Raw genomic sequence first — 24,693 nt, 5'->3', positions numbered from 1 at the left:
TTTTTTATTGTTTTCACCCTCCAAAGTGTGGCGGATTGAAAATGACGAATTTACTGTCTAAAAGCACTGCTGTCGAATTTCCAAACTTGAATTGAATATGCTTTTGTCGAATTGCAGCACTTGTATCATTGCAGAAAAGTCGAATTTCAAAAAGTCGAATTTTGAAAGTCCGTTTTTTTGACGGAAACCACTGAATTGCACTGACGAATTTTTTTTTTTGCCGAAAATGACCCGAAATTCGACAATTTCGGGAATTCGACCGCAATTGCATATACCCCTAAGAAGTAGAAGGAATTTTTAGTACTGTATACCCTGCCTCCGGAGAGCGGGATACAGGGAGACTCACCACACTTCCATATCCAAGCAAATACGCTCGTAAGACGCTGAGTGGATTCAGACGCTACTGGTGTACACTGCCGCTCTTGGTAACTGATATCGGACACGGACGCTCACCAACGGACACGGACGCTGAGCGACTCCCCGTGCATGCAGACGCTAAAGGCCTGCGACTCGGTCTGGGCGGGTTTATATCCAGTGTACACAACCGCAGCGTCTAAGCTGCAACCGAGTACCCTCGTGGTAGCGTCTGAGCCGGAAGTGAGGTCATTCAGTTCATGAAACGAGAGACACGCGGGAACTGCCCATGAACTCGGAGGAGGGACGGCCAGGAGAGCGTCTGAAACCCCCTGTTGACTTAAACTCCCAGGATCGCGGCCTCACCTAGTCCTGGCGCCTATGATCCCCAGAGCGTAGCGCTGTTACACCGGGATGTTCGGCGCATCAACACACTGTTTGTAGTCTCCACCAAATCAGTGTAGCTGTGTCCTGACCCCTCTAGTAAGAGGAAGTCCATAGACTCACCGTCTCCCCATGCTCCGGCCACAGCCTGGTTACGTCTGCTGGACCTGCTAGAACATCCGACACAGACGCCCGTCGAGACAGCACTGTACCGCGGAGGTAAGCGTTGTTGCGACCCGGTGGGGAGTTGTTGGAGCGACCCTTTCTAATATGCGTTTAAGACGCTGCTAAGAGAAGTCGCTCAAGAAACCAAAACAGTAAGTCTATAAAAATAATGAAAACTTAAGGCTGCTTTCCCAGCAGCCCTGTGACCATGCGGCTTCCTGCCGCACCAAGCAAAAAACTGATCTGACTGAGTCAGTGGGCGGGACTATATAGTGGAGGCCCCAATGCATCCTGGGAGGCAAGAAAGCTCGTGACCGTGTTGGTGCCATTTTCGCTGTCGCTCGACAATATCCCAATGTTATCCTGTGGATAATCCTGTGGACCCAGCCAGAGAAAAAACGGTGTTTACAGGAATGCTCCCCTAAGCAGTGCAGCAACACTCCAGTATATCACTGGGCTTACCCGAATAGGTTTCGTCAATGCTTTTATTATACTTTATTCTGCTAAGATCTTATAAAACCTCTTTATGAGCGAAACATGTCTGCAGACTTGTCGGGAAGCTGAGTTACTATCACCCTCCTATGCGTATTCTCATGTCTGGCTATCCATTACTCTCCCAACCCTTTGTGTTTACTTCACTGTAATTGTTCATGTTACCTCTTAAATACATCAAAAACACACAAGGTTTCAGTAGGAACTTGATTTATTAAAAAATACCAAACCTTTCTGTTATAACAATTAGTTATGGTTTGCAATGAACATAATCGTAGAGTATGAAGTGGAAAACACAACATGTTTGCAAATGACAATTGGGGGGGGGAATGGTGACTGACTGATGGGAAAAACATAAGGGGGAGCAGATGCGGTACTACCAGCCATCGTACAGGGAGAGAACTGACGCACAAAGGTTACCCAGAACACGTCTGAGTCACTGCTTGTGGCCTGTTCCAAGACCTTAGTGTTTTCATGGGCTTACTGCATTGGGCATAATGTACTTACTAGCACCTATTCATAAAGAGTGTCACACAATATTGTGCAAAACAGACCATGGAGATTAGTAGGAAGACGGTCAAATGCTGTCTGTGACCCATCCATGGTACGGAGAGAATCCTTAAATGTATTTCAGGTTACATAATTCTATTTGACAAAGTATATCTAATATGGGGAATGTTTACCAATATTTAGGTTCTTCAATCCTAGTAACTAATTACACAGTATGGTAATTTATAAACCAGAATTGCATAAATAATGTTGCATTCACGTAAATGCTAATGGCGTTCTAGAGCGTGATTCGGTTCAATGTCTTTGTCCCAATATATCAGAATATGACGCGTTTCTTAGTGTTTTCATCACTTGCGGCTATAGTCACCCAAAATATGTCCTACTGAATCTTGATATGATATTTAAGAGTTTTACCCTTAGTTACTAAATTGGACTTTTCTTATTCTGAGGCCATTCAAACCTGTGCATGCTTTAGGAATTCTGCTCCGTTACACCGCAATCCAATTACAATTGGTTCTGGAACACTGTACAACAACAACATTTGTCTATAGATTTGGTCCATATAGAAGAGCAGCAAAGACTTAAAACCTTAAGAACAAGTAAACTGACTGATGGACGTTATTATACAATAATAGCCAACCTATACTCCTGTCCCGACATACAATATTCCACGTTTGCTGACAGTTGCCACATTTTAAAAAGTTGAGGCAGGGTTTTCTTCCTCTTGTATTGCGCTCTAGCGGTGCAAAAGGCCAAGCCTCAGACTGGCCTAATCACACGCCAGGTACGTCATCGGAAGGGACTAACATGTTGTGCTTTCCTGGGAGTTTGCTGTAGCAGCAGCCCTTTTGTTAAGGCCTAAAAGCCGTGGCATTTGCAGTTTTATTCTTTGCTATATCAAGGTCTCTAAGATATAACTGTGCCAAGGAATATTTTATGCCACAATAACTACCACCTCCAAAGGGGACATCTCCAGCAAAAGCCTGGATGCAGATGCAGATGTTGTATAAAACCTATAAAGTGACTATAAACCAACAGGAAGGTCCGATTTGCGTTGTGGGGAAATGAAAAGGTCCTGCTGAGTGCAGTGCGCTACTGGTGTAGACGTAAACCTGAGATTCGCTTCATACCGCGGTGCGGTTACAGTTTAGGCTGAGCGGCCAGCTTCCGCTGTAAGTTCTCAGCCAGTTTGTCCAGGAATTCAAATGTATTCAAGTAATCGGATCGCTGGACGCTAGAAGGAAAACGGAACAGTTATCTTTCTATAATGAGTACACGGACAAGAATAAATGTAAGTACCCCGACAGACGGAATACTTACTTCGGTAAGCCCTTGATACAAGCAGCGAGGTCTTTAGTCATAAATCCGGCCTCTATTGTCTCAATGCAAACTTCCTCTAAAGCCGTCGCAAAGGTTTTAAGTTCGCAATTGTTATCCAGCTTCGCTCTGTGCTCCAGCCCTCTGGTCCACGCAAAGATGGAAGCTAGTAATGGGAAACGATGCATTAGTCATACGTACAGATGTAGGTTAGTGTTGGCCTCTATGGATCCAAAACTGCACAATGACGCAGATAGATTAAGCCTGGAGAAGGCATAAAGCGGTGATAAGTGCAAGGCAATAACGCACCAGCCAATCAGCTCCAATATGAAAATTGACAGGAGCCTATTGGCTGGTGCGTTTGCATCTTGCACTTATCACCACTTTATCCCTTCTCCAGGCTTAATACATCTGCCCCAACATAAGAAATACATTGCGGCCTAGTCATGCAGTGAATCCCACCTGACCAACTTGTCATCAATGTGTCACCTACCCCGCAGGCTACAGAACGTAATACATTCAGGGGCAGATGTATTAAGCCTGGAGAAGTGATAAACCAAATGATAAGTGCAAGGTGTTAATGCACCAGCCAATCAGCTCCAATATGTAAATTCACAGTAAGAAGCTGATTGGCCGATACGTTATCACCTTGAACTTATCACTGCTTTATCACTTCTCTCAGCTTAATACATCTGCCCCTCAAGGAGATGTGTCCTTCATAACTACAGCAAAGTATTAACAAAGGTGAAAGACCTAACCGTGGTAGTGTGGCCCAGTCAGGGGCTATATGATTACCCCTTTATTACAGTCACGTCCAAGAATTTTTACAGTTTACATAAAAAATTAAAACAAGTGCGCTCATTTCTGGGGTTTGGGTGAAAGTGGGTAATTACGTATTTTTTATTTCTAGTTAAAATTGACCTGTATAGTCTCATCTGGCACAGGATAACACTACTGCTTGGTTTTGCTTTCTCCCTCAGGCACCACAATTGTGTATTGATGAGTGCACAACACTCAGACACACCATGCCACCTTTCATGTGTATACAAAATATATATTATATATTGCTCTAAGCCAGGGGTGGGGAACTTTTTTTCTACCAAGGGCCATTTGGATATTTATAAAATCCTTCGGGGGCCATACAAACATTATCAACTTAAAAATTAGCCTGCCCCCCAGTAGATATACCTCCAGCCAGTTGTTATGCCCCAGTAGATATGCCCCCAATCACTTGTTATGCCCCATTAGATATGCACTCAGTCAGTTATTATGCCTCAAAAGATATGCCCTCTAGTAGCACCGCTTACACACACACACACACACACCAAAAAACAAAACAAAAAAACACAATACTCACCAGCCCCACTCCTGTTTCCGGACCGTTGCCCTCCGCCTACCCATCCACTCCTCAGAACTATGGGAGAGATGTCATGACATCTCTTCCATATTACCGCACAGCCGGAAGCTGGAGCTCAGGAGTGAACTCCTGCCTCCGGCTGCTGCTGAGGGGAAGAAGCCAGGCGCCCGCTAGTAACAAAATGTCAGTGGGCGCCCGGCATCTCCCTCGGTTAGGTGAGCCTGTCTGGGTCGGATCAAGTGGCTCTGCGGGCCTTATACGGCCCGCGGGCCTGAGGTTCCCCACCCCTGCTCTAAGCTGTCCTTTGCACTGGGAGTCCGTGCACAGGTCCCTGCACTGCATCTACTAACACCCCCCTCCCCCAATACTTCCTCCCAACAGTACTGACCCCCACTGCGTGACCCCCCCACCCCCCCCCCACCTATGGAAGAACACTCGAGAGAGAAAGGAGGTGTTGAGATACAGGGGGTTAAGGGAGGGTGAGAGATGGGAGGTAGTAAGAAACATACAGGGAAGGGAGGGGGATGGGGGAGGGAAGAAGGACAGAGATGTGAATGTGGTTAAGGGAAAAACAACAACAACAACAACATAGGCACAACAGCGAATGACTGTCCTGTTATGCTGGTCTACATAATAATACCATAAGGTCTGTCCCATCTCTGCCACGTGCAGACACGGACCCCTGCCGGCAGCTGCCACTGGGGTGGATGGAGTCAAAGGACAGCGTGGAGTAAGGCGCAAAATGCAGCGAGACTGGCAGCCGAGAACCAACCGAAAGACGATGCAGCCGAGGTAAGTGTAGGGGGAATGGCAGTCCAATGTACTAGTTGTATATAAAGTGCAAATCAGATTTACTTCTACAAATCACCCAGAGATCACTCACCGATAGGATTAGTAGAGGTCTCCTGGCCTTTCTGGTGCATCCGGTAGTGGCGAGTGACCGTACCGTGTGCCGCTTCTGCTTCCACCGTCTTCCCATCAGGACAGATGAGGACGCTGGTCATCATTCCCAGGGAGCCGTAGCCTGCGCAAGGACAAAGTCGTACAATGACTCGCTGACACTGCGGCGCGGGATTGCCCCTCCCTCTCATGCACAGTTATCAGGCGGCTGTTCCCCAGGGAGTGCAGTGCAGCTCTCTCCCTGCAGAGGGCAGTGCAGCTTTTGTTTCTCACCTTGAGCCACTGAATCTGACTGTACGTCTCCGTCGTAGTTTTTGCACGCCCAGATGAAGCCGCCCTCAGATTTCATGGCTTGGGCCACCATATCATCGATGAGTCTGTGCTCGTACCAGATCTTTTTCTCATCGAACTTGGATTTGTACTCTCTGCAAGAAAAGGAGCGCAAAACCAAAATGACCATTGCTCTGAGAATGAGAACGTCTGGTTATTTAGAAACATTTCCGCTCAGGATTAGCACCTACAAGGACACACAGGCCTATATTCTCCTTAGTCCCGCCGAGCATCGGTTCAGTTAAAGAGGGAGCAACAGTTATCCCAGATTGATTGGATATCCTATGCCAGTAAAACTATTTTGCAAACTTATCCCATACGTTAATTAAATGAAGATAGCCAAAGTTATTTTGTTTAGACAACGCACAAATACGACAGATTCCCTTAAAACAAGGGTTTTTCTTAGTTGCTGATCGTCTCTGCAGAATTCCACAAGGAGAACAGATTTTTCTGCGAAATTTGAGGTCAAAACTTAAATAATAATAATAATAATAATTTACTTGTCATAAATCTCCTGGAAGATGTCTTTGAATCGTCCATCGTAGCGCTTGAGGATGGTGTTTTTGGTACTCATATATAGGGGCCAGGCCTTGACCAAAGCCATCTGGAAGGAGCTGTGGGCAAAATCTCTGATGGACTGGTCTGTATTGTACATACCGAGAGCGACACCGCCACCGTCTGCGGGGAAAAAACAAGACACTGGATTAATCCCGAGCAGTCTGTAAATCCACTCCTCACCCCGCACATGCATTACTTTAATGCAGGAAACATTTTTACACGAATCGATTACATACATTTTTTGGAATTCCGGAAGATTTTACTTAAAAAAACTATTCAAATCGACCCTAAAAACAACCCACAAGGGCAGTTTACCAGATTGTGTGTTTTTTACGCTTGCATTAGAGAGAAGACAACTAGTGGGTTTGTCTAGCATCACTTATGACGCCACAGCGGGTCCGTATACTGGAGCCCTTCAAATAAATTATAACAATGCAGCTAATGAACAGCACAAATATCTATCCCGCAGTATAACGTCATAGCCTTCTACATCGATACATATAATAAAACAAAGGGTTGTGACTGTACATAGTTCATAAACCGTCCCTAGAAGTATATTTCTAAAAAATAAAAAATTGCTATGGAGTAAAAAAAAACAAAAAAAATGAATTTTTGTCTGTTCCGGCACACGCAAAAACTACTGGATGAATTTAGATGGTGTTTGAACTATTGTGTGGCTCAGTGACCTAGAAAGAATCTGAGGTATGTATGATCTCGATGTGACATAAGGGAGAGGAGCAATAAAAGGAAAAGACAGACACTTGCCATTCAGCGCACTGAAAGTTGGTGTTCCGAACATGCTTCTGCGGAACTTGACACCAGCCAAGTTATGCATCGGAACGCGACTTAAAGTGACTGCTCTGCAGAGGAGACTTAAGTGAGGCAGAGATTCTAACAGGATGTGGCGCAGGTGAGACTGTGTTTACACCACGTATACCCCATATCCCCAAAAAATTTCCTTTTCAAGTCCAGCGCCTGCAGTTTCCTGCAAACATTTGCTTTGCTATGACAATCAACAAGTCACAGAGCAAACGCTCATTAGATCTCAGGACCAGCTGCTTCTCCCGTGGGCAGCTTTACGTGGCTTCCTCACAAGTTAGTAGTTCCAAGAACGTTTTTGTGTTAATCCCTGCAGGAAAAACTGCAAATATTGTTTACAAAGAAATTTTGTGATCACTGTGCACAATATAAAATATACATCACAATATTAGATGGCACTACTGTCTTTGTAAAAACAGAAATCCACGCGAGCAAAGCCTCAGGCAAATAGCAGTTAAGTACTATAGGTCAAAAATCAATTATATACTAACCTTTAAAATTATGTATAACGTATTTAATAGGTTCCCCGGCGCCTTTAGGAGTGAAGGATATTTCCACTGTGCCCGGCCCGGGAACAACAAAGTCTGTCGCCCTGTACTGTAATGAGAAAGACAAGTGTGTTAGAGAGTAACAGGAACATTGGCCAATGCTTTTGGGAACGCCTATGGGCCTAATTCAGACCTGATCGCTCGCTAGGGTTTTTTTGCAGCGCTGCGAGCAGATAGTCGCCGCCCATGGGGGAGTGTATTTTTGCTTTGCAAGTGTGCAAACGCATGTGCAGCCGAGCGGTACAAAAAAAAAAAAAAAAAAACTTTGTGCAGTCTTTGCGCAGCCCAGGACTTACTCAGTCGCTGCGATCACTTCAGCCTGTCCGGGGCCGGAAATTGACGTCAGACACCCGCCCTGCAAACGCTTGGACATGCCTGCGTTTTTCCAACCACTCCCAGAAAACGGTCATTTGCCACCCACAAACGCCTTCTTCCTGTCACTCTCCTTGCGATCGCCGTGCGAATGGATTCTTCGTTTAACCCATCGCACAGCAACGATTCGCTTTGTACCTGTGCAACGAGCCTGCGTATTGCGGTGCATATGCATGCGCAGTTCTGACCTGATCGCAGCGCAGCTAAAAACGCTAGCGAAAGCCTTCATGCTGAATATATATCTGTAATACTGCAGCATGGGAGCCCTCTAAACACTCTAATCCAAACTGGTTGCATCATTTTTGGGCATGCTGTGAAGCGGACAAGAGATTATCGCTATAGACCTGTGCGCTCAGCCCTTCTTACGACCGCAATGCCAAGATCCAGTGGTGCTGGAAGAGACCGAGGGCGAGATTTATCAAGCAGTGCAAAGAATGGAGAAGTCGCTCACAGCACCCAATCAGCTTCCAGTTACCACTTATCAAGTACATTCTCTAAAATGATCGGTACATGCAGATTGGTTGCTATGGGCAACTTCCCCACGCTTTTCACTGCTTGGTACATCAACCCCCAAGTCTGGTTTATTTACTAAGCGTTGGGTTGTAAAACCCGGCACTTCTGATGGTGTTTATGCCCAAAACTTAAAAGGGGAATGCTTTTACTCGTAAAACAGGGCCCGTAAAAGGATTGCCCTTTTAATTATTTTTTTTTTTTTTTTAGCTTGGCCACCAGGGGTGTAATTTACTAAAGATCGTTTTTCATCAATTTAAATCTATCTCAATCGATGTTGGGGGGGCGTCTGGAGCTATAAAATGTTTTTATTTTTTTTTAAATCATCGGTTAGTAAATGTGTATTAACCCTGGAAGCCCAACATTGTTTGAGATCAATTTAAATAAACCTTTAGTAAATATACCTCCAGGAGTGTAAAGTCTGAGAAGCAGGATGGCAATGTGTGTCGCCAGCGTTAAGGATACAGAGGGCGTTTGCAATCTTCTATTCATCCCACAGGAGCAGAAAATCTGCAAATCATCTCAGCTGGAACAATTATATTATAATATAATATAATATAATATATATATAATTTTCAAGCCGGCAACAAGAGTAGCAGGGCTTGGGCTACAAACAAAAATCAGTGCGTCCGCAGCTACCTATACGTGTCGCACTCGCTCACCTGGGCAGATTCATTACAACGACCCTATAATGTCAAAACTTACAAAACAACATTCATAATGTCAACATCACAATGTAAGAAAACTGTTGAAATGTCGGCATGTGCAGAATGTCAGAAAGTTCACAATGCACGTGTGCGGAATCTTGGCGTTGTCCTGGATGGTGGCTTGACACTTAAACATCAGATATCAGCCACAATCAAATCCTCATTCTTTCACCTGAGGAACATAGCCAGAATCAAGCACTTAATTCCCTCAGATGATATGCCAAAAGTCATCCATGCATTTGTATCATCTCGATTAGACTACTGTAATGCCCTCTACCTTGGTCTCCCAGCAAAAGAATTGCAGCGCTTATAGCTGGTGCAAAACACAGCTGCCAGGCTATTAACCAACCAGCCCCGTTCTAGCCACATAACACCCATCCTCTACTCCCTTCACTGGCTGCCTGTACGATGGCGAATCATCTTCAAGATTGGCTTACTGAGTTTCAAAGCATTACATGACCAAGGCCCAAGGTACCTGAAGCAGCTTCTGACCCCATACTGCCCCACTCCATTACTGCGATCTGTAGATGAAGGACTTTTAGCAGTACCTAGAATCTCCCGTATTTCATCTGGGGGTCGAGCTTTTAGTCATGCGGCACCGACTCTATGGAACTCACTTACCCGCACAGTGCGAGAGGCCCCAACTATAGAATCCTTCAAAAGTAGACTCAAGACTTTTCTGTTTACTCAGCATTTCCATAATTGTCCCTTTAGTATCTTCATGCTTCTGTATTTTATGAAAATGTACTTCATTATTTTCTGTACTATATTATGCTATGTATCTGTTAAGCGCCTTGAGTCCTATTGGAGAAAGAGCGCTATATAAATAAAATTATTATTATTATTAATGCCGACATTCTGCACTGACTGGCGGAGGGGGGTTCGGCTATGGGACTGGAGGGGTTAGGATTAGTCCCGCTCAATGCTGGAAGCCACGCAGGATCAGCCTGAAGACCCCGCCGGACCCACCATGATAAGTCAGCCCCCACTAGACCACCAGGGACGTTCTGTCGACATTCCATCAGTGCCCCTGTCGACATGTCACGCATGTTGGACATTGGCAACAAAATACACCACACCCCTTGGAGCGTTGCGTGTGCAATCAGCTGGGTGGTGCCCCCGTGAAATTGATCTTGGGATGAACACTGATGACATTCTTGTGTCGACATTCACAATATGCTGACATTTTATACCATCCCCTAATAGAGTATAAATGAAAAATATACAAAAGGCAAAAAACATAGAACAATAAATGTGCTATTTATAGCAGACAACACAAAAAAAACTCTTCTTTAGATTATACTTGCTTCTAATACCAATGAGAAATAAGCGGTTATTATGGGAAGCATTGCTCAGATACACAACACAATGAAATACTGTACATTATCTTTCTGTACACTGTAAAGGAAACGTCTCCCTTTTAGCCAGGGGATAAGGGTCGCTCTGTGGTCACGCGTTATTACGGCTCTAGTTAGGCATTAACGAACGGCTCAATCACTAAAGGTATGTGTGCACCGAGAAATCAGACGCAGCGATTGTACTTAGGGGGTCACTCCGAGTTGATCGCTCACTAGCTAGCTACTTTTAGCAGCCATGCAAACGCATAGTCGCCGCCCACGGGGGGAGTGTATTTTCGCTTTGCAAGTGTGCGATTGCCTGTGCAGCAGAGCTCTGCGAAAACATTTCGTGCAGTTTCTGAGTAGGTCTGGACTTACTCAGCCGCTGCGATCACTTCAGCCTGTCTGGTTCCGGAACTGACGTCAGACACCCGCCCTGCAAACGCCTGAACCCGCCTGCGTTTTTTCCAACCACTCCCAGAAAACGGTCAGTTGCCACCAATAAACGCCTTCTTCCTGTCAATCTCCTTGCGATCGGCTGTGCGAATGGATTCTTTGTTAAATCCACCGCTCAGCAACGATCCGCTTTGTACCCGTACGACGCGCCTGCACATTGCGGTGCATACGCAGTAGAAACCTGATCGCTGCGCTGCAAAAATCGGCAGCGAGTGATCAACTCGGAATGACCCTCTTAGAGCGTTCACACTGATATTTATGAGGTACATACAGTATGTATAATTAGGTAAATGGGTCTCTATGGCACACAGCCAGAAGACAACGTCTGTTACACACCAGCTATGTTCAGGTGTGAAGTCACATTGTTCTCTCGTCTATCACACAAGACGGTTCCCGGACGGGACAAAGGGTTTAAGGCAGTGGTTCCCAATCTCTGTCTTTAAGTAGGGTGACCATATTATCCCTATTACCTGGGACGCTGATGGATTACACAGGTTCTGTGGCGGATTAAAAACAGCTGAAATGTAGGCTTGAAGTCAGCTAGCCCCTGAACCTGTGTAATCCATAAACGTCCCAGGTAATAGGGATAATATGGTCAGACTACCTTTAGGCATCCTGACAGGCCGGCTATCCACAGTTGAGCACAGATTGTTAAATCAAATTGTCTGAGGTACTAATTAAGGCACCTGTGCTCAAGCATGGTTATCCCTTAAACCCCATTTTTTTTTTTTTAAGGTGCCTTGACGACTGAGTTTGGGAGCCAATGGATCATGTAAAAAACCTAGGGGGTCATTCCAACCCGATCGATCGCTGCAGTTTGGTGCAGCACAGCGATCGGCTCGGAACTGTGCCGGCGACGCAGTGCGCTGGCGCATGGCAGCTTTTGCTGCCTAGCGATCGCCTCTGAGACAGAGGCGGTCGCTGGGCGGGAGGGGGCTGAACGGCGGCATTAAAGGCGCCGTTTAGGGGGAGAGGTCCGGCCAACGCAGGCGTGGCCGGACTGTTGGGGGTGCGGGCCGCGGCGGCTGCGTGACGTCTCAGCGGCTGCGACAATTAACTCCTGGCTAGCCGCAGGAGCTGCGCTAGCCGGGAGTTACTCCTCAAATACAAAGGCATCGCCACTGTGCGATGCGTTGGTATTTGTGCGCGGGGGATGGGACGGCACTGACATGCGGGGCGGACTAGCCCTGTGCTGGGCGTCCCCCCGCATGTCAGGGAACATGATCGTAGATGTGCTAAATTTAGCACATCTGCGATCAACTCGGAATGGCCCCCCTAGTACAATATTTGTGAACTAAGATGGAAGACTGTGGAAGACGTGCGCAGCACGGGAATAGCGCCCGGAATCTCTCGCCACATGGGGGAAAAGGGATCGGTGTATACAGGAATCCATACATTAAACAGTTCCTCAAGGGGACAATTGGGCGTCACAGCGATGGTCGCAAATAGGATATTACACAGTACGTAGTGTCACAGGATCAGAGAACGTCTGTCACCAGATTAAACCTCACCTGATCCCCGTAAGCATGACGGCCAATGATAATGGGTTTGACCCATCCAGAGACCAGCCGGGGAATGTTCTTGCAGATGATGGCCTCTCTGAACACAGTCCCCCCCAGAATGTTCCTTATGGTTCCGTTTGGCGACTTCCACATTTGCTTCAGCTTAAACTCCTCCACCCTGTTCTCGTCGGGCGTAATAGTGGCGCACTTGATTCCGACGTTATATTTCTGAATGGCTTCAGCGGCTTCAACGGTGACCTTATCGTCAGTCAGATCGCGGTTCTCCATGCCAAGATCATAGCTTTAAAGAAAAGTAAAAACGGTCAAGACAAATGCAACAGGTATTTACACGGACAGCTGCTCTTATGCTTTTAGTATAACTAAAATATGTATATAAAAGGGTATCATGATGTGTAGTAAATGGAGGTTTTTAGGGTTCCGTTTATAAAAGGTGACATTGGTTCAGTATGCCACCTGTGGACAGATTCCAGGGGCTTCATGATGAAGCTGGAAATGTGCACCGATCACTGCGTGTGACATGCAAGGTAAAAATCAAAAGGGGGCAATGGGCCCGTATGTGACCCACACCTCTACATTCAGGTCACGCTGGTGGCCCAGTTATGCCCTGTGCTGGCTCCTTCTTCATGAAGGCGCTTTCATGCAAGAACCCGATCGGGACAATGACCCGCTCTTGGTTGTGGCTTAGACTGCTGACTCCCAAGTCTCTCCGCAGCATGAGCGAGTCGGTACGTTTGTGGACCGCTCTGCAGGACCGCCTCCTGAAGACACCAGTCCAGACTACAAGTGACGCGATCACCAGGAGCTCTGTATTTGCCGGCTCCGCCTCCGCTCACAGCCAGCTCTTAAACACGTTAGACAAATCAGATAGCAGCGACCTAACCAGATTCTCTTTTTGTGTGTTGATAACCCAATGCCTATGTGTTATCACAATCCACGTAGATCTTCTCAGCATCACCGCACAAATAAGGTGGCAGCATTTCAGATCAAATCATTGGCTATTAAGCACCTATTGCGGTTCCTTCATACATCACCAAATACGCTTTAGCATCGTCTGCTGGCGTCCTTTTCTGCACTCTGTGCTGCACCCTTTATCTTCCCGTTTCAGCGTCAGGAGGCGCAACTGTCCATGGCGCAGCCTCGTGGGCTGCTCCAGGTCTAAGCTGCGCCGCAGCTCTATCCTGACTGGTTGGAATTTATTGCAGGTCTCCTTCCGTCCGTACGTCCGTAAAGCGGATTAGCCCAGGCGCTTTGTTTGGCTTGTCGGGCTGCAGTTCCAGCAGCCGCGAGACTGGATTTCCTTCCAAAGGCATGTGGTAAGTCACTCACTTTGCCACTATCTATCTAGAAATCTTTTTTTGTTTTCTATATAGTACATCCACACACTTGGTGGTCCCTTTACCAGGTGGCTTTATCCTGTTGGAAGTAGCCGTTAGAAAATAGGTAGAGTGGACATAAAGGGAAGCACATGGTGAGAAATAATACAGGTAGGCTGCAGCACTTAAACAAGACTCGGTGGTATGAAGAGGCTTATTGTGTACCTAGGAAACATTCCGTACAAGATTACACCAAAACCATTAGCCTGGGCCGCTGACAGTGCAGGATGCATCCACGGGTTTATGCTGCTTATGCCAAATTCTCTCCCTGCCCTCTGCAAGTCGCAGCAGAAGCCGGGCGCCCGGAGCCGATGTAGCCTCAGTCTCCCGGTGTTATCTGCCAGCAGCTGGCGTGCTCCTCGAGCCAACGCACTTCAAGGTTCAACGTGCAGGGTGTTCTGCGTAGCGCTGCTGTAACGGACGGTTAATGAGTTACCACCTCATTCCCGTCAGCTTGAACCATTCTGGTCCTTTACTTCTGACCTCCATCGTTAGCAATGCGTTTTTGCCTACAGAAAGGACACGCACTTTATGTTCTTTGTCTTACAGATAGGTACATTCTAGAGCAGTGTACACAGATACACCTAGGTGGCTACTAAGTGTATATACTACCGACACGTACACACGCTTCTGCTAGAGATCTTTGCTGTGCCTGTTAGGTCTTCACACGGCGGTTACCTGTGTCCGCCTGTATAGCCTTCGTTAGACTAGCAGAATTTCCCAGTAAGCAAAATATGATTAATTACAGCAACAATAGCCCATCTGCAGTGTATATACAGATGGAGCCTTGCTCATCTAGCCTTCTCTGCAGCACCTAGGTGCACCAGGGCTTATTAGCATAAGCCTTTTTTCTATTGTTCTGCGCTGCAATACAATACAGAGAACAATACAGCAGGGGATTAAGTCATTACAGCAGATGATCATTAAGTATGACTGCCCTGGTTTAATTAATCCTATTAAAGGCCAAGATGAAGATGACTCCATCTACAGTATAGAGGAGCTGCTCTGCCCGGCGAACTTTTCCCTATATCCCAGATAACAGGCTGTTTGGTGCTATTAACGTCATTCGGCGAGTAGAAAAGCTGGTTCCGCAATCAGTTCAAAGTCTCTGCACGCCGAGCAAAGCAGGTTAGTCCAATCACAGAGAAGCGTCTCCTTACAGGAAACGTGGGGTTACATACCTAGACGCTACCGTTCCTAATGCGAAGGGGGGTATTTGTCAAATCTGCGTTTCTGAGTTTTAAACTGCCGGATGTAATAAAGGATAATTGGCAGAAAATTCAGACTTTTAAAGCACAAATGATGGTCCTGATTTTTTTCCGTGTTCTGAATACAAAACCCTGAATGTACCGAGCGGAGGAGTATAAAGTGCACTAAATCGCAGCGGAATGTGCTATGCTATACAAAAAACTGGTAATAAACTAAATAAATAAAGATGGCTTCCATTACAGTTACCCGGCCTGTCATAGGGAAGAGAAAACAAAGCGTAGCCCCATCATCCTGTATAACGGGCCGAAGCTACTCAGGTTCGGCCCTCATGGGGAAGGTGGGGGGCCGGTGTGCACATGATCATTTGTAACTCCCCCTCCCGCCGCAAAGGGACAGAGTTGCACGGGCATCTTGCAGATGTGGAGGGTGTTCGGGCTTTCACCCTCCAGATCGCTGGGTTTTACATTCAGTGCATTTTAGGGCATACATTTGCCACGAGTTAGAACACCCCGGCTCTTAGAGAGTGGTGTAGCCTATTGTTTCCTCTCTTATACCCCCCCATCAGTGACAGAAGGAGGGCGAGTATTTCCGTGCATGGCGCATTATCCACCAACTGCAGCAACCATTTATTGTAATGGCTTTCCGAACGTTCTGCACAACAGCTTGTCTACAGTACGTTCACCGTATCTGCAGCAAACTTCATCATGTGAGAAGTCGGAGACGCGTTACGTCCCTATTCGTCACCACAGATCAGGGGTGGGGAACCTTCGGCCCTGCAGCTGTTGAACTACACATACCAGCATGCCTTGCTACAGTTTTGCTATTTGGCCATGCTAAAACTGTTGCAGGGCATGCTGGGATGTGTAGTTCAACAACAGCTGGTGGGCCGAAGGTTCCCCATCCCTGCCATAGATACTTCATTCCTTCAGAAACAAAGAACTATACCAATTCTACCCAAAACACCCAATGTAACACACACCTCACATAAATACCACGTTGACAATACTTTTTTTTTTTTTTTTTGGTTTGTTTTTTTATAATGTTTTCTGTTTTAGGTAGTTTGTCCAATTTCACGGGTAAGTCTCAAAAACTAAAAAAAAAATTAAGATGTTTCAAAAAGACTGCAATTTTTTTATTTCATTTTTTTGCCAATTTATCCGGCCGCGGTAACTCGTGTCCGTTCCACAGCAATCAATAATCATGGTCAAAATTCTGTTTTGGTGGAATGGATTACATCCGTTATGATGGCGGACAAACCAGTTAAACCCCACATGCGTGTATAGGGGGGGCGGGGTTGTCATAATTTTCCCCTCAGAAATATAAGTGCCCATATAATGCATTACAATTAGGCCTTCCAGTACATGGCATGAAATACGGATCAGTGCGAAGTTGAAACAACGCCCTTTTGTGCAGTCGCCCTGAACGGCCAAGCTATAATGTGCGCGTCTGTGTGTGCGCGCGTCTGGTACATTACCTGTGCAGATCCAGCTCCACATACGGCAAAATGAGCTTCTCTTTAATCAGGTCCCAGATAACGCGCGTCATCTCATCTCCCTGCATCTCCACCACGGAGCCACCGGCAATTTTCTTGGACATTCTGGATATAGAGGAAATAAAACAGCAGACACCAATGTGAGCGGGTTATTCTGGTGAAGGAAACCATCACACGATAACTATCCTACCTGTATACCTCTCACTAGAATACAGCACACCTGCTAACAGCGGCAAGAGACTTTACTGCTCAGCACTTCCATTATCACATGTGCAGACGTCTATAAGCCAGCGATGGACAGTAGGTGGCGCTGAGGAGCAGAACTCCCTCTGCCTCCCCATCTCTGACCATAGCAGACACCCTCCGTGATGTCCTCCTGCCACAATGCATCAGAGGAATCTACATCCACACTCCACGCTGTACCTCCTCTTCCAGGGAAAGACCCATGAGCTTCCAGCTTTCCCAATGAAGCACGGCAAGAGATTCTCCCCAGCAAAGGTCAGGGGAAGGTCAGGGAGAATGGGATGCTCCCTCGCAAAGGTCAGGGAGAATGGGATGCTCCCTCGCAAAGGTCAGGGAGAATGGGATGCTCCCTCAGCAAGGTCAGGGAGAATGGGATGCTCCCTCAGCAAGGTCAGGGAGAATGGGATGCTCCCTCAGCAAGGTCAGGGAGAATGGGATGCTCCCTCGCAAAGGTCAGGGAGAATGGGATGCTCCCTCGCAAAGGTCAGGGAGAATGGGATGCTCCCTCGCAAAGGTCAGGGAGAATGGGATGCTCCCTCGCAAAGGTCAGGGAGAATGGGATGCTCCCTCGCAAAGGTCAGGGAGAATGGGATGCTCCCTCGCAAAGGTCAGGGAGAATGGGATGCTCCCTCGCAAAGGTCAGGGAGAATGGGATGCTCCCTCGCAAAGGTCAGGGAGAATGGGATGCTCCCTCGCAAAGGTCAGGGAGAATGGGAGCAAGGTCAGGGAGAATGGGATGCTCCCTCAGCAAGGTCAGGGATTCTCCCTCAGCAAGGTCAGGGATTCTCCCTCAGCAAGGAATCCCTGACCTTGCTGAGGGATTCTCCCTCAGCAAGGTCAGGGATTCTCCCACAGCAAGGTCAGGGATTCTCCCACAGCAAGGTCAGGGATTCTCCCACAGCAAGGTCAGGGATTCTCCCACAGCAAGGTCAGGGATTCTCCCACAGCAAGGTCAGGGATTCTCCCACAGCAAGGTCAGGGATTCTTAGGCAGGCCCTGTTAAACACCTATGTGAATGGACATTTTTATAGGGTAAATTTATGGACGGATGGTGACCTCTGCTCACCCGGAAGTCACGTGGAATCCTAAATTTGTTCCTAAATAAAGTGTTTCCAACTCATATTTATGTATATGGCACTAACGTATTCTGTGGCGCTTTATAATTTGGATCTAACACAGTTATAAAATGAGGCTAGGGATTAACGGACAGACAGAAGTGCGAAGTGCGTTCCGCAGTACGTCATTCAACCTACCCAACGTGAAATGGCTCTCTCTATGAAATACATGATGGTATAATATATACAGATTCTTGGTAGAGTTAAACTTAAGACACAAGATAAAAATACCACGTAAAGCTTATTTGTACTATACACGTGTTATGGGTTCTATACATATCCCACTTTCTGGGCACCACTGACATCTTCTATGGACACCTGAAGAAGGCAATACGGAATGTTGAGACCATAAAGATCATTTATACCCATCGTTCTTGACTTCAGGGTAATTACCTGAGCAGCATTTTGTCCTTTTTCACGGAACTCAACAAAAAATAAGAATTTACTTACCGATAATTCTATTTCTCGTAGTCCGTAGTGGATGCTGGGAACTCCGTAAGGACCACGGGGGGATAGCGGCTCCGCAGGAGACTGGGCACAAAAGTAAAAGCTTTAGGACTACCTGGTGTGCACTGGCTCCTCCCCCTATGACCCTCCTCCAAGCCTCAGTTAGGATACTGTGCCCGGACGAGCGTACACAATAAGGAAGGATTTTGAATCCCGGGTAAGACTCATACCAGCCACACCAATCACACCGTACAACCTGTGATCTGAACCCAGTTAACAGCATGATAACAGAGGAGCCTCTGAAAAGATGGCTCACAACAATAATAACCCGATTTTTGTAACAATAACTATGTACAAGTATTGCAGACAATCCGCACTTGGGATGGGCGCCCAGCATCCGCTACGGACTACGAGAAATAGAATTATCGGTAAGTAAATTCTTATTTTCTCTGACGTCCTAGTGGATGCTGGGAACTCCGTAAGGACCATGGGGATTATACCAAAGCTCCCAAACGGGCGGGAGAGTGCGGATGACTCTGCAGCACCGAATGAGAGAACTCCAGGTCCTCCTCAGCCAGGGTATCAAATTTGTAGAATTTAGCAAACGTGTTTGCCCCTGACCAAGTAGCTGCTCGGCAAAGTTGTAAAGCCGAGACCCCTCGGGCAGCCGCCCAAGATGAGCCCACTTTCCTTGTGGAATGGGCTTTTACAGATTTTGGCTGTGGCAGGCCTGCCACAGAATGTGCAAGCTGAATTGTACTACAAATCCAACGAGCAATAGTCTGCTTAGAAGCAGGAGCACCCAGCTTGTTGGGTGCATACAGGATAAACAGCGAGTCAGATTTTCTGACTCCAGCCGTCCTGGAAACATATTTTCAGGGCCCTGACTACGTCCAGCAACTTGGAGTCCTCCAAGTCCCTAGTAGCCGCAGGTACCACAATAGGCTGGTTCAAGTGAAACGCTGAAACCACCTTAGGGAGAAATTGAGGACGAGTCCTCAATTCTGCCCTGTCCGTATGAAAAATTAGGTAAGGGCTTTTATAGGATAAAGCCGCCAATTCTGAGACACGCCTGGCTGACGCCAGGGCTAACAGCATTACCACTTTCCATGTGAGATATTTTAAGTCCACAGTGGTGAGTGGTTCAAACCAATGTGATTTTAGGAACCCCAAAACTACATTGAGATCCCAAGGTGCCACTGGAGGCACAAAAGGAGGCTGTATATGCAGTACCCCCTTGACAAACGTCTGAACTTCAGGAACTGAAGCCAGTTCTTTCTGGAAGAAAATCGACAGGGCCGAAATTTGAACCTTAATGGACCCTAATTTTAGGCCCATAGACAGTCCTGTTTGCAGGAAATGCAGGAAACGACCCAGTTGAAATTCCTCTGTAGGGGCCTTCCTGGTCTCACACCACGCAACATATTTACGCCAAATACGGTGATAATGTTGCACGGTTACATCCTTCCTGGCTTTGATCAGGGTAGGGATGACTTCATCCGGAATGCCTTTTTCCTTCAGGATCCGGCGTTCAACCGCCATGCCGTCAAACGCAGCCGCGGTAAGTCTTGGAACAGACAGGGTCCCTGCTGGAGCAGGTCCTTTCTTAGAGGTAGAGGCCACGGGTCCTCCGTGAGCATCTCTTGAAGTTCCGGGTACCAAGTCCTTCTTGGCCAATCCGGAGCCACGAGTATAGTCCTTACTCCTCTCCTTCTTATGATTCTCAGTACCTTGGGTATGAGAGGCAGAGGGGGGAACACATACACTGACTGGTACACCCACGGTGTTACCAGAGCGTCCACAGCTATTGCCTGAGGGTCCCTTGACCTGGCGCAATATCTGTCTAGTTTTTTGTTGAGGCGGGACGCCATCATGTCCACCTTTGGTTTTTCCCAACGGTTCACAATCATGTGGAAGACTTCTGGGTGAAGTCCCCACTCCCCCGGGTGGAGGTCGTGTCTGCTGAGGAAGTCTGCTTCCCAGTTGTCCACTCCCGGAATGAACACTGCTGACAGTGCTATCACGATTTTCCGCCCAGCGAAGAATCCTTGCAACTTCTGCCATTGCCCTCCTGCTTCTTGTGCCGCCCTGTCTGTTTACGTGGGCGACTGCCGTGATGTTGTCCGACTGGATCAACACCGGCTGACCCTGAAGCAGAGGCCTTGCTTGACTTAGGGCATTGTAAATGGCCCTTAGTTCCAGGATATTTATGTGAAATGACGTTTCCATGCTTGACCACAAGCCCTGGAAATTTCTTCCCTGTGTGACTGCTCCCCAGCCTCTCAGGCTGGCATCCGTGGTCACCAGGACCCAGTCCTGAATGCCGAATCTGCGGCCCTCTAGAAGATGAGCACTCTGCAACCACCACAGGAGAGACACCCTTGTCCTTGGAGACAGGGTTATCCGCTGATGCATCTGAAGATGCGATCCGGACCATTTGTCCAGCAGATCCCACTGAAAAGTTCTTGCGTGGAATCTGCCGAATGGAATCGCTTCGTAAGAAGCCACCATTTTTCCTAGGACCCTTGTGCATTGATGCACTGACACTTGGCCTGGTTTTAGGAGGTTCCTGACTAGCTCGGATAACTCCCTGGCTTTCTCCTCCGGGAGAAACACCTTTTTCTGGACTGTGTCCAGAATCATCCCTAGGAACAGCAGATGTGTCGTCGGAATCAGCTGCGATTTTGGAATATTTAGAATCCACCCGTGCTGTCGTAGTACTACTTGAGATAGTGCTACTCCGACCTCTAACTGTTCCCTGGACCTTGCCCTTATCAGGAGATCGTCCAAGTAAGGGATAATTAAGACGCCTTTTCTTCGAAGAAGAATCATCATTTCGGCCATTACCTTGGTAAAGACCCGGGGTGCCGTGGACAATCCAAACGGCAGCGTCTGAAACTGATAGTGACAGTTCTGTACCACAAACCTGAGGTACCCTTGGTGAGAAGGGCAAATTGGGACATGGAGGTAAGCATCATTGATGTCCAGAGACACCATATAGTCCCCTTCTTCCAGGTTCGCTATCACTGCTCTGAGTGACTCCATCTTGAATTTGAACCTTTGTATGTAAGTGTTCAATGATTTCAGATTTAAAATAGGTCTCACCGAGCCGTCCGGCTTCGGTACCACAAACAGCGTGGAATAATACCCCTTTCCCTGTTGTAGGAGGGGTACCTTGATTATCACCTGCTGGGAATACAGCTTGTGAATGGCTTCCAATACCGCCTCCCTGTCGGAGGGAGACGTTGGTAAAGCAGACTTCAGGAACCGGCGAGGGGGAGACGTCTCGAATTCCAATTTGTACCCCTGAGATACTACCTGCAGGATCCAGGGGTCCACTTGCGAGTGAGCCCACTGCGCGCTGAAATTCTTGAGATGACCCCCCACCGTACCTGAGTCCGCTTGTAAGGCCCCAGCGTCATGCTGAGGACTTGGCAGAAGCGGGGGAGGGCTTCTGTTCCTGGGAAGCGGCTGCCTGCTGCAGTCTTTTTCCCCTTCCTCTGCCCCGGGGCAGATATGAGTGGCCTTTTGCCCGCTTGCCCTTATGGGGACGAAAGGACTGAGCCTGAAAAGACGGTGTCTTTTTCTGCTGAGAGGTGACCTGGGGTAAAAAGGTGGATTTCCCAGCCGTTGCCGTGGCCACCAGGTCCGATAGACCGACCCCAAATAACTCCTCCCCTTTATACGGCAATACTTCCATATGCCGTTTGGAATCCGCATCACCTGACCACTGTCGCGTCCATAACCCTCTTCTGGCAGAAATGGACAGCGCACTTACTCTTGATGCCAGAGTGCAAATATCCCTCTGTGCATCTCGCATATATAGAAATGCATCCTTTAAATGCTCTATAGTCAATAATATACTGTCCCTGTCCAGGGTATCAATATTTTCAGTCAGGGAATCCGACCAAGCCAGCCCCGCACTGCACATCCAGGCTGAGGAGATTGCTGGTCGCAGTATAACACCAGTATGTGTGTATATACTTTTTAGGATATTTTCCAGCTTCCTATCAGCTGGCTCTTTGAGGGCGGCCGTATCAGGAGACGGTAACGCCACTTGTTTTGATAAGCGTGCGAGCGCCTTATCTACCCTAGGGGGTGTTTCCCAACGCGCCCTAACCTCTGGCGGGAAAGGGTATAATGCCAATAATTTTTTAGAAATTAGCAGTTTTTTATCGGGGGAAACCCACGCTTCATCACACACCTCATTTAATTCATCTGATTCAGGAAAAACTACGGGTAGTTTTTTCACACCCCACATAATACCCTTTTTTGTGGTACTTGTAGTATCAGAAATGTTCAAAGCCTCCTTCATTGCCGTGATCATGTAACGTGTGGCCCTACTGGAAAATACGTTTGTTTCCTCACCGTCGACACGGGAGTCATGTCTGGGTCTGTGTCGACCATCTGAGGTAACGGGCGCTTTAGAGCCCCTGACGGTGTTTGAGATGCCTGGACAGGTATTAACTGTTTTTCCGGCTGTCTCATGTCGTCAACAGTCTTTTGTAAAGTGCTGACGCTATCACGTAATTCCTTCCATAAGACCATCCAGTCAGGTGTCGACTCCCTAGGGGGTGACATCACTATTACAGGCAATTGCTCCGCCTCCATACCATTTTCCTCCTCATACATGTCGACACAACGTACCGACACAGCACACACACAGGGAATGCTCTGATAGAGGACAGGACCCCACTAGCCCTTTGGGGAGACAGAGGGAGAGTTTGCCAGCACACACCAGAGCGCTATATATATACAGGGATAACCTTATATAAGTGTTTTTCCCTTATATAGCTGCTGTATTTATTAATCTGCCAAATTAGTGCCCCCCCTCTCTTGTTTTACCCTGTTTCTGTAGTGCAGGACTGCAGGGGAGAGCCAGGGAGCTTCCCTCCAACGGAGCTGTGAGGGAAAATGGCGCTTGTGTGCTGAGGAGATAGGCCGCCGAGAAGGGGGCGGAGCCTTTCTCCCGCTTTTTTAAGGAAAAACTGGCAGGGGTTAAATGCATCCATATAGCCCAGGAGCTATATGTGATGTATTTTTAGCCATCTAAGGTGTTTTTATTGCGTCTCAGGGCGCCCCCCCCCCAGCGCCCTGCACCCTCAGTGACCGGAGTGTGAAGTGTGCTGAGAGCAATGGCGCACAGCTGCGGTGCTGTGCGCTACCTTATTGAAGACAGGACGTCTTCTGCCGCCGATTTCCCGGACCTCTTCTGTCTTCTGGCTCTGTAAGGGGGCCGGCGGCGCGGCTCTGGGACCCATCCATGGCTGGGCCTGTGATCGTCCCTCTGGAGCTAATGTCCAGTAGCCTAAGAAGCCCAATCCACTCTGCACGCAGGTGAGTTCGCTTCTTCTCCCCTTAGTCCCTCGGTGCAGTGAGCCTGTTGCCAGCAGGACTCACTGAAAATAACAAACCTAAACTAAAACTTTCACTAAGAAGCTCAGGAGAGCCCCTAGTGTGCACCCTTCTCGTTCGGGCACAAAGATCTAACTGAGGCTTGGAGGAGGGTCATAGGGGGAGGAGCCAGTGCACACCAGGTAGTCCTAAAGCTTTTACTTTTGTGCCCAGTCTCCTGCGGAGCCGCTATCCCCCCGTGGTCCTTACGGAGTTCCCAGCATCCACTAGGACGTCAGAGAAAAGGCGTTTTCTGATGGTCCTACGCCGGCCAGACACTGCAAGCGCACACCAGGCAACTAAATTACGGGTGTGAATGATTACTGCTCTGGGTATAGGGTCGTTCACAGCCTGAAGACAGACTAAAAAGGGTCTGAACCGTTCAAACCTGTCCGATCCGCTCGATCGCTGTTCAGCCAATTATGGGCTGTGATTGGAGATCGCGGAAACTACTGAGCAGCCGTCACCCCCCGTTGGCTGATTGCACAGTGGGCCCAATACAGATGTATCTCGGGGAAGGGCATTGTAGCGCCACCAAAGTGGCACACGGGAGACGTCCAGAAGACGCAGCCGCCTCTATATCCACCTCACAATCAGCACCAGTGTGCGGCCAGATTAGCAGAAGAAAGTGTTTTAGCTCACAGACCTCTGTACACACTATTACACAACAATGGTGACAATGCAGTTTTCTAGGACAATACCTCCAAGGCTTAGATAAGAGTAATACTCAGTCTATATGCAGAGAGTAAACGTGAAACTGATTATGAAGACAGCACAAACC

The 24,693-nt window shown here is 47.6% G+C and overlaps 1 protein-coding gene across 1 annotated transcript in view; it reads right to left on the bottom strand.

Moving 5' to 3' along the window:
* Positions 1–1,588: 1,588 nt before the first annotated feature.
* Positions 1,589–24,693, bottom strand: part of IDH1 (isocitrate dehydrogenase (NADP(+)) 1) — a 30,437-nt gene continuing 7,332 nt past the window's right edge. Inside the window, exons 2-9 of the mRNA XM_063932712.1 lie at positions 16,696–16,818; positions 12,628–12,919; positions 7,678–7,783; positions 6,310–6,487; positions 5,753–5,904; positions 5,463–5,603; positions 3,226–3,388; positions 1,589–3,139 (exon numbers count right to left, since the gene is read on the bottom strand). Coding sequence (XP_063788782.1) covers positions 3,046–3,139; positions 3,226–3,388; positions 5,463–5,603; positions 5,753–5,904; positions 6,310–6,487; positions 7,678–7,783; positions 12,628–12,919; positions 16,696–16,817 — 1,248 coding nt within the window. The 5' untranslated portion in view covers position 16,818 and the 3' untranslated portion in view covers positions 1,589–3,045. The remainder of the gene's footprint in view (positions 3,140–3,225; positions 3,389–5,462; positions 5,604–5,752; positions 5,905–6,309; positions 6,488–7,677; positions 7,784–12,627; positions 12,920–16,695; positions 16,819–24,693) is intronic.

Source organism: Pseudophryne corroboree, chromosome 7, assembly GCF_028390025.1.
Source record: "Pseudophryne corroboree isolate aPseCor3 chromosome 7, aPseCor3.hap2, whole genome shotgun sequence".
In the NCBI taxonomy this organism is placed as follows: domain Eukaryota; kingdom Metazoa; phylum Chordata; class Amphibia; order Anura; family Myobatrachidae; genus Pseudophryne; species Pseudophryne corroboree.
This window is presented reverse-complemented; position numbering and strand designations above follow the sequence as displayed.